Genomic DNA, 18,666 nt, shown 5'->3' on the forward strand with positions numbered 1-18,666 from the left:
TTGCATTAATGGCTTAGTCAGATAGGGTTTGTAGGGTTTTGTTTTAAACTTTTGACTTGGAGTATACAAAATTCCCCTTTCTCCCTGCCCTGTCCAGTGACTCTGAACCAGAGGCTAATTCCTGAGTAACCTGACTGCCTGTTTTTGGTGATTATCCCATGTTTTCAGCATGTCTCATCTCTATTTGTCTGTTATTTTGCTATTGCTGCCAAGCATTCAGCACAACCCTCACCCTGGCCAACTTCACCTGTACCCGTGTCCTACACAACAGCCTTCCTTCCACGCTCACTGAAAGTGTGCCTAGGGGAAAGCTGCAGCTTCTCCTTGTCCTGGGAAAGCTCAGTGCAGCTGTTGAGAAAGACTATCTTCAGCTATTCGGCAGTGTGGGAGGGCTTACATGAGGATGTCCTGGAAATCTGTAGATCTGAGACCCATTCCTTACACATACCCTGCGGTTCTGAACCCTTTGGTGGCAGCCAGATTAAGTGTCATTAAATGACCCATTCAAACCTTTTTCCTGCGGCCCTGCAAGGCTCTTGTCACTGACAATTTACCTTCTTTCACCTAGGAAATGTGGAAAAAAAGAATACCATGCAGTCAAAATATAGTCATCAGGTTTTATTTTAGTTCTGTTAACAAATACATTGAATGCAAAGCCAAACCAGGACCTGTATAACCACCATCCTCTCTTCTTGATACAGAAAACAGCAGATCTCATAGTTGGGTACCAAAGAAAGCAGAATTACTTTTTAGGTCCTGAAAAGACATTCTGCTTCAGGCAGGAAAAACTAAGAACAACCCCAACCACCAAACAAACCAAACCCAAACCTATCAGGAAATTCAATAAGCCAAGAGGCTAAGGAAGAACAGCCGCAGTTCTGGGCCTGCAGACTTATCTCTCTGCTTCCGATCTCTGGTTGTGGCTGAGAGGCTCTCACCCGAAATGCTGAAGCGTGAGGGACAGTTTCAAGCCTCACCCACATTCCTCTTACCCTGGGTCAGCTCTGGGTCTCATGAGGCAATACGAAGGGCAGTGACAGTTGCCTGTGGCTCACAGGTGAAAGCCAAGGGGGACGCAACCCTGCCTCGGTACCTGCTCTGCACACCCTGACACACACAGGAACCTGTGTGCTGAATTGACAGCCACCAATAACCCTCCTTGGGTGGTGTAATCACTTTGGAACCACCCTGCCCTGACAAAACAGCTCAAAATGTCCTCAGTGGAGCAAGCGTTTAGTCAACCACCGTTCACATTTTCACAAGGGCAACTCAGAAAAAGCAGAAGGTGAACGTGCAAAAGAAATACATTTGTCAAAAACAACCACCAAAGATAATGGAAAAAAGCTCAGACTCCAAGTAATTGCTCTCAGAGCCTGCTCCTGACGCTGTAGCAATGATCTGTCTCCTGGAAGCACAATCACTTGAACTCAGCCGTGCAAGGAAAGTATGAGGAGGAGTGTGCCGGCGAGGTCTGGGCAGCTCAGAGCCAACGAGGCTCCATTCTCACCAGTCACACTAGGTGAATAAAGACAATAGGGAAGGAGAAGGCTAAGCCAGGAGGTCCACAGTTACACAATATCAAGTCCCAGGCCTTGCAAAAATGTAACCTTAGTGATACAGAGTAAGGAGCAGAGCAATTAGGGAAGTTTTCTGTGACCCTGGAGAAGGATTTCTTTTCCTTTGATCTCTCTGCAGATGCATGCCATTCCCAGCCTTGTAAACCAAAGATTTACGATGAGGTTCACCCCGGAGCAGCTCTCACAGCAGATCTTCCTAACCACATTATGTTCTCTCTCAAACAGTGGAGGAAAAGCTTCCTCGAGTGCTGAGCTGCTCTAGTTGTTTATCCACCAAAACCAAACAACACACAGCGAATTGTAGAAAGGATGAAAGCATTTAGTGAGGGTTTACCTTTAAGAAGCCAATGCAACATCCTCCCACTTTACATTGGTATCAGGAGTTCATAATACAAGCCTGTCTTTACCTCCTTCCTGGATGACTTGACCAATGGCTGTTTGGTTTTGTTGTTTCAGAAAACATTCCCTCTTACATTGCATTAACTGCTCAAAATCTTGCCACATCTTCATTTGCTTCATATTTGGACCATGATTTTCCCGGACAACTTTCTGCTTCTCTCGTAATTTCTGTTAAAGATACAAAACTATCAGTTTCTGGGCTGGTTTCGTGCCACAGGAACTGCTCACAAAGGCACCTTGGAGTGACAAAACATTTCTATATGCTACTGAAATACCATTTTGTTTGCATTGCTGACACTCTCTGCAAGTGATAAATGCATCAACACCTGGGACTTGGATCTCTGTGCGCACTGACAAGTATTTCAGTGGTTTTCAACTAAATAACTGTCTTCTCTATCTGAGAAGTTATGCTAAAATCTGAGCCCATTGCCATACAGAGCTCTTGCGCTATCCAGCTGCAGCCTGCAATGGATTTGTATCATAAAATGATGGAATGGTTTGTGTTGGAAGGGACCTTAAAGCTCATCCAGTTCCAACCCCTGCCACAGGCAGGGACACCTTCCACTAGAGCAGCTTGCTCCAACCTGCCCCTGAACACTGCCAGGGATGGGGCAGCCACAGCTTCTCTGGGCACCCTGTGCCAGCACCTCAGCACCCTCACAGGGAAGAGCTTCTGCCTAATGTCTCCTGAACCTTCTCTTCTCCAGCATCATGACATTATACAAACAAAATCAGTGCTTTACAATTAAACCCACTATTGATTATTAACAGCGACAGCCCAAACCTGTACAAATTGCTCACAGACTGACTCAGAAAAAGGAAACTAATAAAAGAAAGCTGTCTGGTGTGAGCTGGAAAGCCTAACCTCATCCGTGCTCATCCGAGCTTCACGCAGGATTAAAAAGGGACAACTGCTTTTGTTTAACACTGCTGCGTTGATGATCCCTTGGCCTTTAACAACAGTGATCAGGCTGACAGGCTTGAAATTTATTGTCTTCAACAGGTTGCTTTATATACAACATAAAATCTGAGCTGGCACAGTTCGTTATACCCATGTTTCAGTTTCTTATCCAAATGGTTTTCAGGGAATGTACTGTCACATTAAGCTGTTTGACTATCTTTTGCAAGTGGCTCATGCTACGCTCTGCAGGAAATCAAGCCCTGAGCATGATCTCTTTTCAGGGTATTAGTTACCAATGCCAGCAGTAATGGAATTTCTTTGTAGGCTGCAACATGCTTTTTATAAAAGACTGACCACAGCCTTTGGGAATAAGCCCCACAAAAATATGCACTGCACAATGTTGTTACAAGGTAAAAACCTCATTCTTACCTTCCCAAGGTTTTCTTGTTCCAGGATCATTCGTGTATACTGCTCCCTAAAGGAAAGATAAGATAATTTGATTATGATTTTCTTTGGTTCTGTGTAATAGGACAGAATAATGATGCAGGTGTGGAAAATGATAAAAGTATTGGGAGGTCCCTAAATGAGAGAGGAGGCATGAAGAAACGTTTTTGTCTTTGGACAACATATCAATCCCCTGGCATCAGGATCAGATCTCTGATTCTCCCACCTGTGCATTTGGGGTAAGTGATACTGGAGAAGAACTCTTACACTTTTGAAGCAGGGATGGTCTGGGGAGACCTTATAGCAGGTCCAAACCATCCTATGATTCTACGATTGCTGATATATGAGATTTGGTATATAATTTTATCCTTCCAGCTTGAAGACAACAGCAAGATCATTCAGATAAGATGTACTTGATCCCTTTCTGATAGCACATTTATCCCGGTGATATTCGGAGGTCAGCCAGTGGCCTCACTTGTACATGTGAGCCTTTAATTGCTGTGAATGTAGCGTTGGAATGAGTGGGAAAATACAGGAATGAAGGGGAATAGCATTTCACCCCAGGTGTGGGGTGCAATGGATCCGCTGCACATTCCTTGCTTTCAGAGAGCAGCCATCACATTTAGGTGCCTAAATATAGGCTTAGAAACATAACTGTTGACATTCATTATTACATATCTTGGCTGAACACCTTTGTCTGTAACAAGTGGCTGGATCACTTTGACATAGGCAAACTTGATACATGAAACCTGACAACATATTATGTAAACCAGCAGCAGGATTCAGATACATTGCTACACACTTATTTTAAAATGTGACAATAAAATCCACTGATTCACCTGAAAAAAAGAAAGATCAGGTGTTATATTTGGTGGGTAACAGGTACGCTGCGTGGCTGAGAGCTTGCTAGCAGAATTAAAACTAACCCAGCTCATCTGAAGAGCTTTCCACATTGCTCAGGGAAGAAGACCTTTGCCTAATCCTAATTTCCAGAAAGCAAGCTCAGTCTTCGTGATACCAGAGCAGGAAGATTGCTAGAGCGTGGTGAGCAGCCAAGCAGAACCAAGGCATTGTGTTTCTTCTGTTCCTTCCATTCTATTCGGTACTCCAGGTTCCTGACTGGAGCCCCTGGCCTTGCCTGCCATGCTCCCTGCAGAATGGACGTGCAAGGAATGAAGCTGGATCACTTTATGATCTCTGCCTCTCAGACAGCTCTGACCAGGACAAATCAGTGTCCTGAGGCTGCTCAGCTGATCCCTTCCAGCCCTCACCAAAGCAGAGATGGAAAGCCACACTGCACCTTAATTCCACTGGCACACAGCAGATGTTCACATGCATTTGGCTTCAAGAACACAGTTGTTATGTTTTTTTTAATCAGAGTTTTCAAAGTTATCATCAGAAGATTGGATGTCTTTCCTACTAAGTTTTTCTTTACTATTTATAATGATGACTGGAAAGAACGCAACTTAATAACTTCATCAACAAAGCCACAACTTTCTATTTTTAGAGAGGAAAATTAACTTCCCACATTCCTAAGAAGTGACTCCCCAAGACAGAGAGTTTATATTCAATAAAGGGGGTCTGAATTAAGACTTTTTTTTGTTCAATACATTGTTAGGAAAGTGCTGTTCTATTTCTGGTTCATTTTTACTCCGTTTACATTCCAGTCTCTGCTGAAAATACACTCATATCCTAAAAGGATGTCTAGAAAAAAGATTTAATTGTCTCATTTGAGATGTTGCAATTTGCTGCATTGAATTTCATTTTGAGTTGTTTAAATGCGACAGGTCTGTGACCTCTTACAGAAGGTCAGAAATGTGCGTAGTCACTGTGTGAGGATGATTTCCCCAGTGAGACAGGGACAGTGGTAATGCTCCACTCGCATTCTCCTCGCCATACCTGGAATGACAGAGCTGGACTCACGCTCAGTTCCAGCATTTGGCTTCCATGGGTTTTCTGGGGGAGAGCTCACACTGGGGATGGTCACTCCAGAAGCACCAGAGTCAGAGCACTTCTTACTTGGTGTATGTGCACAAGTGCAGACCCTCCCTTTACCCACAAGGCCATAAAAGGCTGGACCCGCATTTCCTCTCAGCCGTTTGGCTGAGCTGGGCTCCTTTTCATCCTGATGGATATTCACATCATCACTAAGATTTTTCTCACAATCACTTCTCTTTTCACACTTCTGGTTATTTTTGCTGTTTCATCGTCTGTCATGAGATAAATCTTTATTTCCTACAGCCTTCCATTACTTTGTGAGATGGAAGAAGAGGCTTCTTAGCCTCCATTCACATTCTATCTCCTCCCACCCTAACATCAGTAGTTCTGATTCTTTTCTTATTCTTATTTTTCCTGCATTGTTTACTGTCATATTTCAACATTTTCACACCTCGGATCCTTGTGGAAGGTCTCTGTGATGGATATTAAACTAATCCTTTACTTCCTTGAGGTCTCTGCCTCATGTTCTAGAGCAGCAGGAGATTGTGGCTGCCCCATCCCTGGCAGTGTTCAAGGCCAGGTTGGACACAGGGGCTTGGAGCAAGCTGCTCTAGTGGAAGGTGTCCTTGCCTGTGGCAGGGGGTTGGAACTGGATGAGCTTTAAGTACCCTTCCAACCCAAACCAGTCTGGGATTCTGTGATGAGATACAGCTCCACTGGAGCCAGTGCAAGGTGCACAAGGACAACTTAGAGTTAATGAAGGATCTGATGCAGGAAGGCCTCATGTCGTCCTGAGGGGATCCCTGGAATTCCTCATTCAGTTCAACACACTAATTTATTCTTCCATCTCTTTTGAGAAGTGACAGACAACTGCTGGTTCTCTCTTCCTGTTGTGATGTCAGCACGCTGGCAAGGCTGAAGCTTTCCAGTGCAATGCAGAATCACTCTCAACTACCTAATGGAGCAGTTCTCTCTTTGCTTTGCACCCAGTCATGTTTTTATCTTGTTTTGTGAATGGGACAATTTTGTGCAGCATTTTGGCACACTGTACAGAAGACTGTGCAGGAGCCACAGCCATGACAGATGACACAGATCCCAAGCAACAATCTGTCCCATCACTGAAATACATATGCAGAAATCTAAGAAGAGGCCTTCACCAAGGAATTATATTGCTGTGGCTGTTTCAAGCCTAAATGATAAAGCAAACTGTAGGAACACTGGTTGATGCACAGAGTGAGATGGAGGGGTACGAGGCAGAGCTGATGAACAAACATATTTAGCATTCAGTACAGAGTAAAAAACCATCTATATGACATGGTAACATTTAGACTTCTTAGCACAGATAATCAAACCAGAAACATTTCAATCTTTGGCAGGACTGCATCATTTAAAATAGAAAATGACATGGAAAAAAAAAATAAGCTATTCAGTTCATAACCTTTTGTGCTTCTCTCCCTACCAGGCAAAGAAAAGGGGTCCTGAAAAGGCTCACAGGATGAAGCAAGTGTCTTCAATGGAGTGAATTAAATTGAATGCAAAGATGAAGGTGAGTGTGACAATGCAGAACAGTATTCATTCTACTTGCAGTCAGAACTACAAACAGGAGCAAAACAAAATCCATTTATGATGTATATACACAGTCCTTCACTCCTGTACCAGTGCTGGTGACAGCTCTTATACTGGAAAGACAAGGAGAAGATTTGCAAGTAATGGCCAGAACCTGAGGGGAGCATATGGTGGCTCTCCAAGAGGTGGTAGACCTACTCCTGCATGCTGGACTCTTGGGGGGGGAAACTTGGCAGAGGCATTATGTGTGGTAGAGCCATGCTTCCTGCAGGGTTTCTCTGAGCTTGTGCCAACAGAGGCTGCAAGTTAAAACCACTATCTAGGGCCTATAATCTCCAGCAGGAAGGGAAAATCTTTTGGTATGTCTGGGAGAACTCTTAGCTTTACAGCAGTATATACTGGAATTCAAGATGCTTATTTTTAGATTATTATAGTGTTTCTAAATTTATCAGGTGAACTCCTCCAGTTCAAATGCCAGTGAGAAAATTCCAAACTTCAACCTTAGTTTATGAATATCCTTCACGTTAACACAAAGGAAGGGCATTAATGCACTTACCGAATGGCCTTTCGCCTCTCCTGTGGGTCTGAGGAGACATATGCCTTCATTTCTTCTTTAGCACGCTGCAGCTGTATTTCTAGATTCTAGAAAGAGGTAATTAAATATATATATTATATAATTGTTATTTCATTTTACAATGAACAGTTTGGACCCTCTTGTAATCTTACCCTTTTCATGCAGTTAATGTAATGGTAGTTGCTTTCTTCCTGAACACACTCCTCAAGAAGCCCTTTCACTTCCTGTGGCACAAGAATAAGATTTCAAAGCACATCAAAACTGAAGTCCACAGGAGATGCCCTGTGTTGCTCTATAAACTATAAGAGACTGGACCAGAAACAGGCATAATACTGAATAAATTCTCAGATGCTTATATAATTCCAGCTTTCCAAAAGTCCCTTTTAAAGTGAAAGACAATAGATTTGCAGTTTTGGTCACAGAGATGCTAAATGACTGCTAATGGCTGTTTATTAATATGACTGACTTCCAACAGACACCTCAAGTGCTGCCAAGACTCTTGTTCCTATAAGCACATAAGTGCTAAATACAGTTGTGAATAAGCATTTCCTGGTACTCATCTGCAAAATGTATGTTAGAAGCTACAGATATGTTAATAGTATGCTAATTAACAATCAATAATTACACTGAGGAGTATGTTGACAGTGGGTTAGTCCCATCTCTAAACGGTCTGTACAAAACCACCCCGATAATCCAAAGGGAATTCATGTACCCCAGGTCACACACTTATCAACTCCAAAGCTGACTTTCAGACCATGAGCTGGAAAATGGGATTCTGCTGTTCAGCTGCAAGAATTTGCTGACACTACTCATGTCCAGCTTAATCAGGGGATGTTATTGTCATCATGTGTTAGAAAATGACTAAGATTTGTCTGCCAAGAAAAAGAAGCCTTGATTGATACTGTAAAATGGTTCTTACGGAAGGTCTGCTTCACAGCAGGTTCATCTGTGGATTCTCTTATTTTGTTGGATTAAGCCATACAAACGTACTTCAGTGCACGAAAAGAATTACCTAGATGTCTACCCACACTTTCAATGTATGCCTTTTGTATTATGACACCTATTCTGTATGTGGGCAAGGTCTTCAAAAATCAAGTCCAGGCTCAATTCACAGGAGGTGATCTAGTGAGGTAAAATAGATTCATATGAACATATGAACACTGTCCCCACATTAAAGGACTTCACTGGTTTAAGTGCCTCCCTTCCTTAAAGTGCTATAGCACACGTATTTTATGGTGAAATTCTTTCCCAACAGATCGTATTTAGGCCAGCAGGATTTCTGGGAGATGCACCTTGCTAATCAAAGCTGGACGTTGCCGGATGGACTTAGGTACCACCAGGTTCATTGGTTGCTGGAGATATACGAGACTGTAGCCAGTCCGCAGCATCTTCAGGCATGATTTGTGTAGCTTTGGATCACCACTGATGGATTTGTGCTTCCCATGTCCAGAGGGAAGCAGGGAAAATACCGTACCACAGAAAATAACGGGTTGCACAGTGTTTATGAACATGCATCAGCGAGCCACCACCTTACCTGTTCCAGCGCAGAGCGATTGCTCTCTAACCCTGCTGCACAACTGTTGTATTGCATTTTCTTCTCATCACATTCTTGAGTTAATTCCTTATGTAAAAAGGGCAAAAGGAGACATAAAAGAACTCTTCGAGTGACTGACATGTGACATTCAGGCAGACGATGCTGCTTTCAGTCTCACACATCACCCTCAGCTGCTGGCACACTGGCAGACACTTACATAAACCCAGCAGGCACATGGGTGTTATTCCACAGGGGGAAGCCACAAGGCTCTACATGCATACTGGAAGCTCAGCTGAACACACCACAACAGGGCACATCTCTTCACAGTCATAGCTTTGATGTGCTAGGTTAGTAAGCAGTGTTTGCAAGAAGAAATGAAAAATAATCATAAAAATAGAGATTAAAAAAGGATTAGTATATTTGCTACCTATGAAAAGCCAGCTTTCTAGTTGTACACAACAATCCTGCAGTGGATTTCGTTTGTTGACACTTTTAATAGAACCATTAAAAGGAATTCTTCTGGAAATTCAGTTGACAGAACTGGATTGCTCTATTTACTTCTACAGCAAGGAGCCAACTTAGAGCAGCTGCGGACCTGAATGACTTCTAATTTTTCAGCTCTCTAAAACTTTGAAAACAAATGGATAAATCTGTTGCTCCCACAGACTAATATAGGACTTAGATCAATGAATTCAACTCTTTGGATAAGAGATTTGCATCCGTTTCAAAAGGGGAGCGTTAGTTGAAATCATTAGCTCAGAGATGCAGAAAAAGCTTTGAAACCAATTGAAAAACTCACTTTGCTATAGGTTTGAACCACAATTTTTAAATGTTCTCCTGGTGCAATGTTTTGAGTTGCTCTAAGGGACAAAATCTTCAGCCTGATTTTGTGTCTGCACTGTCAGCTTTTATGAATCCCACTCTTTAGCATGTTGAAAATCGTGGCTGACCCATTCTGCTCTTCCCAGCTTGTCTTTGGATTATGTTCTTGTACAGCAGTACAGACATCCAGAAATGAGACTTATTTGGGATTCTGATTTGATTTACATAGCGTGAGAGAAGTGCTTCTACTAACCTGGCATTTTTGACGCAACTGCCTCAGTTCTCTGATGACAGGAGCTAGGCTTGCCTTCTTCTCTGACACCATGCTATTCAGTTTTTTAACCTGAGAGTGACAATAATACACAATAACTCTATGATACTAATAGTTCATTTATATAATAAGGAATGGGAAAAGAAAGAGAAGTAACCCAAAATATATAGAGAAAAATGTGTGATGAAGCCAGAATTATATAGAAGTTCAAGCCTAATTAACAAAGGGAAAGAGCTCATCTTGCAGCAGGGTCATTACCACAGACAAGGAATTCTGCTCCCATTGTTTCAAGTGAGAACATCATAGAGAAGCCATCACATAGGAGACACTCTATGTGCCAGACACCTGGAGACCTTAAAGAGCAGGGGAAAATGAAGACCTTGCATAGAGGTGGATCAAGAGAAAGGAAAAATTCCTTAAGAAAACAAACAAAAAAAAAGGTTAAATAAAGTTTGAAAATGCTAAACCAGAATCACTTTAAATGATTTATACTGAAGATTCAAATTTGATCCAGCTTTCTATCTGAGAATCATTCTGTTTTAATTACACCACTTCATTTTAAAAGCACCCTAATGATTTCAAAGAATGTCGTTCTGCTTTTTGCTCTTTTGCTATATTTTCACATTAGAAATTCCCGTTTTGTCTTGCTTCTATGGCTATGTGGGAAGTTAAATTAAAACATGACAGAACTAAGGGCAATTGGAAATTGGGCTACAGAATAAAAGCCAACAGATTTAGCTCTTAAACCTGGGTTTATATGTTTATATGCCGAGGAACCAGACACCCACATTGAGGAAATACAATAGTTTAAGTCAAAACTCACCGTTTCAGACATGTTATCTAGTGTCCGGCCTTTCATTTCATCCATTTCACTTTTTACTGCAGATACTCTTTCCAGCTCCTCCTGCTTGTAACTATATCCAGAAATGCCTTTCTTGTCTTCAATAGCTTGCTGCAGACACAAAAAGTAAACACAGAATGTGAGTCCATCAAGTAACATGGCAGGGGGGTTGGAACGAGATGATCTTAAGGTCCTTTCCAATCCTAACTATTCTATGATTCTACGAAATTCCTTCAGAAAGCCAAAATACTGTAAGAAATGGGAAAAGGGAAGTACTGTAATCAGTTTAAAAGTGACGAATAATCTAACTGCCAGGAAAACCTCACTCTATCTATTGCCTGTACAGTAGCATAGTAACAACTATCCTCACACTATTTGGTCATCCAATGCCCAGTGAAATGAACAGAAAGTTTCCACGAGGTCAAGTGGGCTTTAGGTCAGGCTCTGAAGCTCAGTGTGTAAAATGCAGCTGTTTAATCTGAAGATGTAGCTAACTGTTTTTTAAACAACTGTCAAGCAAAACTAATTACGGGAGTCATTACAGTAACACTAATACCATCTTACTAGCAAAGTCTAGCACTACATCACCCAAGCTTTACATTTAATTATATGTTGATGTAATGCTCTTTAGCGACGCTTGCTCATTATTTTCTGCAATCTGAAAGCAAAGTGTTGATTTATGCATCCACAATTTGTTAAAAAGCAAAACATGCCTTCTAAAAAGTGCCGTATCTCTCTGAACTCCAAGTCCATTATCCTCAAAAACCTTTTACAACCATCTGTTTAAGAAAAGATTTGTCTCTTTTCAGACTTTAATAGCAGTGTGTAATTTGACAAGGTGTTATGCCCAGGGCTAGAAGAAGATTTGATTCTATGGGGAAAGAGTGCACGCTAGTCATCTGGTGGGAAGATCTTTATGGAGTCAAGGCTCTGTAGTTTTCCTAACAGGTAGTTTAGGAAAGGTCAGACCTGAATGAGAATATACTGGTGACCATGTGCAGCCACTTCAGAGAAAGGCTTTGCCTCTGCTGTGATTTCCCTGTGAGATAACCCTTGTGCACTAGTGATCCTGCTGCTAACAAATACTTCATCACTGCTTATTCCCCTTTCTTCTAGTGAGCAGCAATCATGAGAACAAGCTCTGGTCCTACAGCAGTGGGGGCTTCTTTCTACCCAGGTAGCAGTTCTGGTCTTAGTTTTAACCAAACAATGAAAGCTACTGAAATAGTGCGACATCATCCACTGCATCTCTGCAAGTATCTCTCCAGAGCCTAACCCATGTATTTTCACACTTTCCATTTTCTTTTAATAAGGCAAATACTTTTATGCTTCAACATGCAAAATACGTACAGATAACAAGCAGGACAGAAGATAAATAAACCCAAAGTGTTGGATAATAAGAATACTGGTATTGGAAGAAAACACTACAGCAGTGGCATTGCATTTGGGATGCATGTTTATTCCCTGAATGCTTCCAGCTGTGCATAGCAGAAATCCTTCTCCTGCTGTTCTGGCTAAAACAGCCCTCATCCAGTTTTACATTTTTCACTGACTGTGAAATGCATTTTCTTCTAAATATTCTGGGGTTAGAATGTTTCCTTCCTGCTGGCTCTGTTTTTAAATACTATTCCGATATATTCTGCAGCAGTAACTTGAATCCTATTTGCTGTTGGTAATTTTCAAAGCCCTTACTATGTATGTGGATTCCAGAAACTAATTTAAGCATCCAGCCTTGCTCTAACTGGCGTTAGTGAAGATCTACCATTGACTTTAAAAAGCAGGGTCAAGCCCCTCAGTCTAAAAGAACCTGCAGGACAGTCATGACTGCCTGTAAGAAACAGTTGCTGAACATAAAGTACAGCAGCTTCGCATAGTCAACAGACAGAAATAAACTTTATACCCCAATGACTCTTTTACTAATGCCAGCAGGAGACCTGAGGACTGTATGCATTAGAATCTAACAAAACAACATCCATGTTATTAGAGAGCTGTTCTCAGGGAAGGAAGGGTGATGGACTGTGGGAGCAGTAAATGCCTGTATTACCAACTGCTGCTGAATAGCCTCGTGGTGCTGTTTGAGAAGTTCTTCTGTCCTCTGGAGGATACCATACTCAGCTGTAATTTCTGCTACTTCCAGTCGCTTCTTCTTATAAAATGTGCTCTTGCTCCGGAGCTTATTAACATAGTGTTTCAACTGGGAAGAGAGAGAGAGACAGAAATCTCATTTAACTTAAAGCAAAACAGAGCCTTATCACAGGCTGTTGCTATCTAAAATAGAATTATCCTATCTGGACTGCATATTGAAGATGTTTAGAACAGAGACTGGAATTCAGGATTCCCAGGGTCCATTTATTTTCAGCTCTGCATTTGTTCACTGAGGGAGATGAATAAAACCAGCTCTATTGCTTTCTGTGTCCCAGCTCACCCATTTGCAGTAGTGAGAGCCCTCCGTTCTGCTCATCACCGTTTGACAGTTGGGAAAGTAATTACTCTTTGCAGAATGTTGTGAGAATCACAGATAATAAAGAAGTTAATGTAATAGTAGTTTGCACTGGTACCAGAGCACCAGATCAGCAGCGCACAGCCCCAAAATGCTCTGCAGACCAAGAAACATGATAAGAAAGTGCAGAAAAATTGGAAGAGGGCCTGGGAAAGGACAACCTTTAAGTGGCAGTTCTCCATAGTCAGAATTTGTTGTTCTCTTTCCTTGACTCTTGCAGACCTAAATGATATGATTGGCTGAGTTTTTCAAAACAGGAAAAGAAGAGCAGAGTCCTTGCACAGAAGCAGTGAAATGCACTATCCATGTCACTCAAAAATGATGGAGAATTTAGATTTTTATTAAAGACTAAGTAAAATAGCCTTACAGTTCAACACCTTAGCTAATTTACATCTGAATCCATGTTTGCTCCAGTTCTAACACCTATGAAATATCAGGTGTTGAAACAAACATGCAGTATTTTTCTTTGCCTTAATGTTTTCCATCTGTCAAACAGGCTTAGCTCTTCTATTTTATGTGAGAGCTACGAGACAAATGATAGTCACAACTAAAAACTGCAGTCAGATCCAGAGATGGAAAGTAAATCAATTGATTAAAGTAAATGATGTAAGCAAAGGCTTCAGAATGTTCCTCGATGAGGAGAGGTTCCATGTGTGCAATGTGAGCACAGAACAGGCAGCCCCGCAGAGAGAACAGGACTCCCGCTACCACTGGTATAAGTTTAAAACCCAGCCACAAAGGAACTTGGGGGTTTGAAATTTACATTAATTTTTCTTGGTGCAAAATTATGCGTCTCCTTTCCAAAGACTAAATCCAACAAACCGGTGTGACCACAGCCCAAGAACCCCCAGAGTAACTGTATGTTCTATAAAAAGTGTCCTGGGCACAATGCCCAAAATGAAATCAACCCTGTTCATCTGCCATCCTGTGCGATATCTAGGCCAAAGCTGCTTCTCTCTTGCTATGCTCCAGAACTATTTTTAAAGCCAAAAGCTATAAACGTTTTTGGTGAAAGAACAAACCCACAAATTACTCAATGTGCTCTATGCAGATTGGACTATGCATGGCTTTGGAACACCGGTTTACATTGTGTGTACAACCTAGGACAAGGGTAGACAAGGTCACCTAAGCCACAGCACTGCACAGCGGAGGCAGCCCTGTTACTGTCAGCCTGGCTCTGTTAGATTATTGGCACCCTGAATAGAGTATTACCAGAATTAAGTCTTTTTCATAGCAATTCTGTTTCATAGTCTCTTAGTTAACACAAAAGACATTTCTTTTTTAATTGCTTAGACAATACCAAGGTTTCTGTGATTTTCAAGAGAGTACAAAAGTATAACGTCCCCAACTAACTGAGGAAAACCCAAGTGAAGCACAGTCTTGATCAAGTAGTTCCTGAGATACTTCATTTGACCAGTGGAATATAGTAAAGAATGATGTAAAAGATTAAACTTACTTAAGACGTGACCACATTCAGCTATCAAATCTCAATGGTTTTCTGTCAGTTTAGCCCAGGATAAAAAGCCAACTATTATTCTCTTCACTTCTATAGCTTCTTTTAAGGTCTTGAAAATAGCTCGAGTGGGAGGTTGAGTATTTGCATATTCAATATTCAAAGCATAATGTATTTTACAATGGAAGTCAAAGGATCTTGTTGATTAAAGAGCTAGTTCTACCAATGTTCTATTATTAGTTGATTAAGTTAGGACTATATCATTAAAATTTCATCCAAAATGAACTACAAGTTGCTCACATTGACAAGCAAAACCTATTCATTTAGAGGATGCTGTCTATCTTTCAGCACAATCTCTGGCTTTCTAAAAGCAACCTCAACCTCTCACACAGCTTTTATTGCAGCAAACGAGACAAAACAAGGTATAAACAACGATAATATCTGTAGCCTCCACCTCCTCCAAAGGTTCAGCCCCTCAAAATCCTGCTAACTGAAGGCTTTATATCAAAGGCCAAAATCAGAGGTGGAGTTATTAGATTGGGATCCATTTAAGTCAGCGGCTTGTAGGGATCTTATGGCAAAATTGGGTTTCTTCAGCCTAAAAGCTGAGTATCATTCTGTAGGTTTCCAAACAATAAATATAAGCTGCTTCTAAAATACCAGTGCTTTCATCTGCATAAGCATTACTTTGGAAGCTTTGCACATTTCCTGCTTCCATCTATATGTAAATGAAAAGCCAAGCCCCTAAAGTGCTATAAAACATTGTACTTCGCTGTGGTAAAAGGTCTGTTAAATAATTTGCACAGTTCACAGCAGAATAACACTGCTCAGCCGGATCACTTTACAGTTCACCCAAAGGAATCTGTTTTCCAGCAGCAGTGGCATTTTCCCATAGACCAGGTCAACTTCTTCCTGCGTAGATACTCAGCAGGCTCAACCTACAGAATTCCCAGGGATCGGCCAGTGCCCGCAGTGAGGCACCACTCAAGGCCATGCCATAGAAAGCTTTTCTTTCTCAAGCAACTTAACGCAAATAGTTATTTAAGCTTCAAAGATTACATGACTGGACAAGAACCAAATGCTGGCACTGAGTTAGCAGTTAGAGTAAACAAGGCTGAAGCCCCATGTTTGCTAGGCAGGTCAGAGCCCCTGCGATAGGAAAACTATCCAAATGAAAGCAAGGAAGGATTATGCTTTTTCACTTGGCTATTTTTATGGATGACTGGAACATAACAAGTGTGGAATCTAGATTATGAAACAGAGTGAATGAAAACAGGGCTTTGGTCTCTTTTACAATGCCCTGCAGTATGCAGGTATCTAGCATCCCTGTATTATGTTCTGTTATTAATCTAAAGGATCTAGCAGCATTTGTGCTTCACCACTTATTACAACCTGAAAGAGATTGCTGTCACCAGATGAAGTCTTATCACATTGTTGTGAAGTCATTAAGTTTTATGACAATTCTAAACACAACAAGATGGAACCACAGCTATTGAAATGGCTTCTCCAGGACCATAGAGCAGGGAACCCCACAGGAACAAACATAAGCATGTTGACCACATGCATCACTGTGTTGCTGAGCTGGGATCAAAACCCAGCTTCTCTAATGCCTCGTTTTATGCCTTCACTATAAGCCCATCATTTTGTCACCTTAAAACTAACATTTGCCCCATGTTTTCACATGATTCTTATTCCAAGATTATGATTAAAGGAGAAAATGGATAAGCTTATTTTCAGGAAAGAACAAATCCCAGATTAATCCCTTACTTGCGAGTCACATCTTTAAAACCAGTATTTTCTGGATCACTGTATCAATTTGATGGTGTTATAGTAATCAAAATATTCTTCATACAAAAGTACTTCAGGAAGTAAAGTATTAATAAAAAAAAAAACAATCTGTCTGAAATACATAATCTAAACAAGGTTCCAAATAAAGTTTTCTTAATAAAATTACTTGCACAAGCCCAGTAACTGCAGAAAAACTCTATTTCTATTAAGACTTGAGGAACAGATGCTTTAATTTTCTAACTAGACCAATTAAGGGGTAAAAACTGTCCAAAGTGTTCAAATTCAGGCAGGAAAAGTTCCTGATCATAACACATTTTCAGCATTTTTTCCTAAGAGGTTCTAAATTTAAGCAACTGTTGGCTAATAACTCCTACAGAGGAGGACAAACTTCTAGAATATAAAGATAGGAGCAGTATTACCTCAATCCATTAAAATGAAAGTATCCCACAGCCTGCTTATTGGCCAGCTCAATCAGGAAAATTCTTCACTAGCATTAAGTAGGGTATCTCTCCTAGGAGAGCTTGCTTCTAGTCAGGAAGGAGATATTAAAGTTGCCATCACTAATAATTTGGATCAATCAGAATCTTTGTAATGAAAACCCATTCTTGGTTATCACTGAAAATGCACAGCTCAATAAGATGGATGATTTATTCATACCAGTGGGTGCTGAACGAGCATTCAGTTCAGTACAGATTCGTCTGAATCACTGCATACATTTGGCTTAAATGATGGTTAACTTCTCACAGCAAAAAGCCTCTGGCTTCTGTAAGAGCCCTACAGTTTTGCCACCGTTGTTCTCACACCCTGATTACCAGCTACTCTCCTATTTGTGTTCGGAAGGAGCCTTTGATAGACAGAATATAACTGGACCTAGAACCATAGTGAAAAGTTAAGAGAAAGATAGCAAATGGATAAGATAACATCCCCTGGGTCCTGGCTTAAACTATTTAACATTCAAGTTGTGAGCTCCTTTACAGCTACTTTCTTAAAATCCCACCCACCTAATTTGGAGCCTGGTAACTCGTTTGGATGGATTCAGACAGACCTGAGAGTTTGAGAGGAAAAGTGGCAAGATCTATGGTCCAAAACTGCTTCCTCTGTTTGCAAAGTGAAACCCTTTTTAGATTGTTTTACCAGGAGGCAGGTAGGCATGGATGAGAAAATTAAACTCCTTATGTAAATGAATGTGCAAACCTCACGTATCTTAACAACCTGATAGGATTTTCCATGCTGCACTCTCAAAAGCACGTTCATTTCAACTGCTGTAGCGAAGCACCGCGATGGCACTGCTGTTCTGATGCCTTGGGAAAGTCTAGGTCCTTGGGGCCCTATGCTGAGCTCTGAAAAGCACAATGCATTGTGTAAAGAGCTAAAAATACCCCAGCTTTACCTAGGATCACTTGTAATTGAACCATCTAGCCTTCTAAGTGTCAACATTTGATTCCCTAATTTTCAGGATCTGACAGCTGCAGCGAGGAACCTGCCAACTCTACCCCATGCTCATTTTGCTTTGTTTGAAGTACTTGAAAAGATTCTGTTCTCCCTGAAACAGACTATTTATTCCTGCTTTTTTTTTGTGTTTGATGTAAATGAGTTGGTCATTCCCTGCTGTTTCCTCTAAGGTCTATCTAGGTGTACAGCTCCCCAAATGCTGTAACATTCCTTTTTACAATTACAGAATAAAGGAGAACACCAGCACCTGAAAACATGAGCCAGGATTGACCTTTTGAGGTCTTCTTAGCACTTCATTCACCAAGTGGAGATCCAAATACTAGGATCCAAATACCAGCACAAGATGGGAAGGCACCATTTCTTTGATTGCCAAGTCTTGTGAGTGCCGTGATGTAAGAGGGAGAATGGGAGAAAAATAGTTCTTTGATTAAACTGTAGCATTCAGATAGGTAAAACATGGCAGGATTAAAAGCCCATTTTAAACTTAAGACAGCAAAGCTATTTGTTACAACCCCTGCTTTCTTCGTTTTTTTAAACTGGAGGAACTAAATGTAAAATGTGTGTGATTGCAACGAGAAAGCATAAGGAAGCTTTTGGCTGTCTGAG

General features: G+C 41.2%; 1 protein-coding gene across 3 annotated transcripts in view; it reads right to left on the reverse strand.

The window, feature by feature from the left end:
- Positions 1-605: 605 nt before the first annotated feature.
- IFT81 (intraflagellar transport 81) overlaps positions 606-18,666 on the reverse strand; it is a 41,153-nt gene continuing 23,092 nt past the window's right edge. Inside the window, exons 11-18 of one of the 3 annotated variants that reach the window (XM_061466267.1) lie at positions 12,912-13,061; positions 10,850-10,978; positions 10,009-10,098; positions 8,934-9,020; positions 7,552-7,623; positions 7,382-7,467; positions 3,307-3,352; positions 606-2,144 (exon numbers count right to left, since the gene is read on the reverse strand). In XM_061466267.1, the coding sequence (XP_061322251.1) occupies positions 1,962-2,144; positions 3,307-3,352; positions 7,382-7,467; positions 7,552-7,623; positions 8,934-9,020; positions 10,009-10,098; positions 10,850-10,978; positions 12,912-13,061 (843 nt within the window). In that variant the 3' untranslated portion in view covers positions 606-1,961. Of the gene's footprint in view, positions 2,145-3,306; positions 3,353-7,377; positions 7,468-7,551; positions 7,624-8,933; positions 9,021-9,150; positions 9,277-10,008; positions 10,099-10,849; positions 10,979-12,911; positions 13,062-18,666 lie in introns of those variants that run through there. The other 2 variants (XM_061466266.1, XR_009745740.1) reach the window with 2 other exon arrangements.

This window comes from Pezoporus flaviventris, unplaced genomic scaffold (genome assembly GCF_033815535.1).
Source record: "Pezoporus flaviventris isolate CSIRO_AGI_PZ_B2104156 unplaced genomic scaffold, CSIRO_AGI_Pfla_v1 ptg000041l, whole genome shotgun sequence".
Lineage (NCBI taxonomy): Eukaryota > Metazoa > Chordata > Aves > Psittaciformes > Psittacidae > Pezoporus > Pezoporus flaviventris.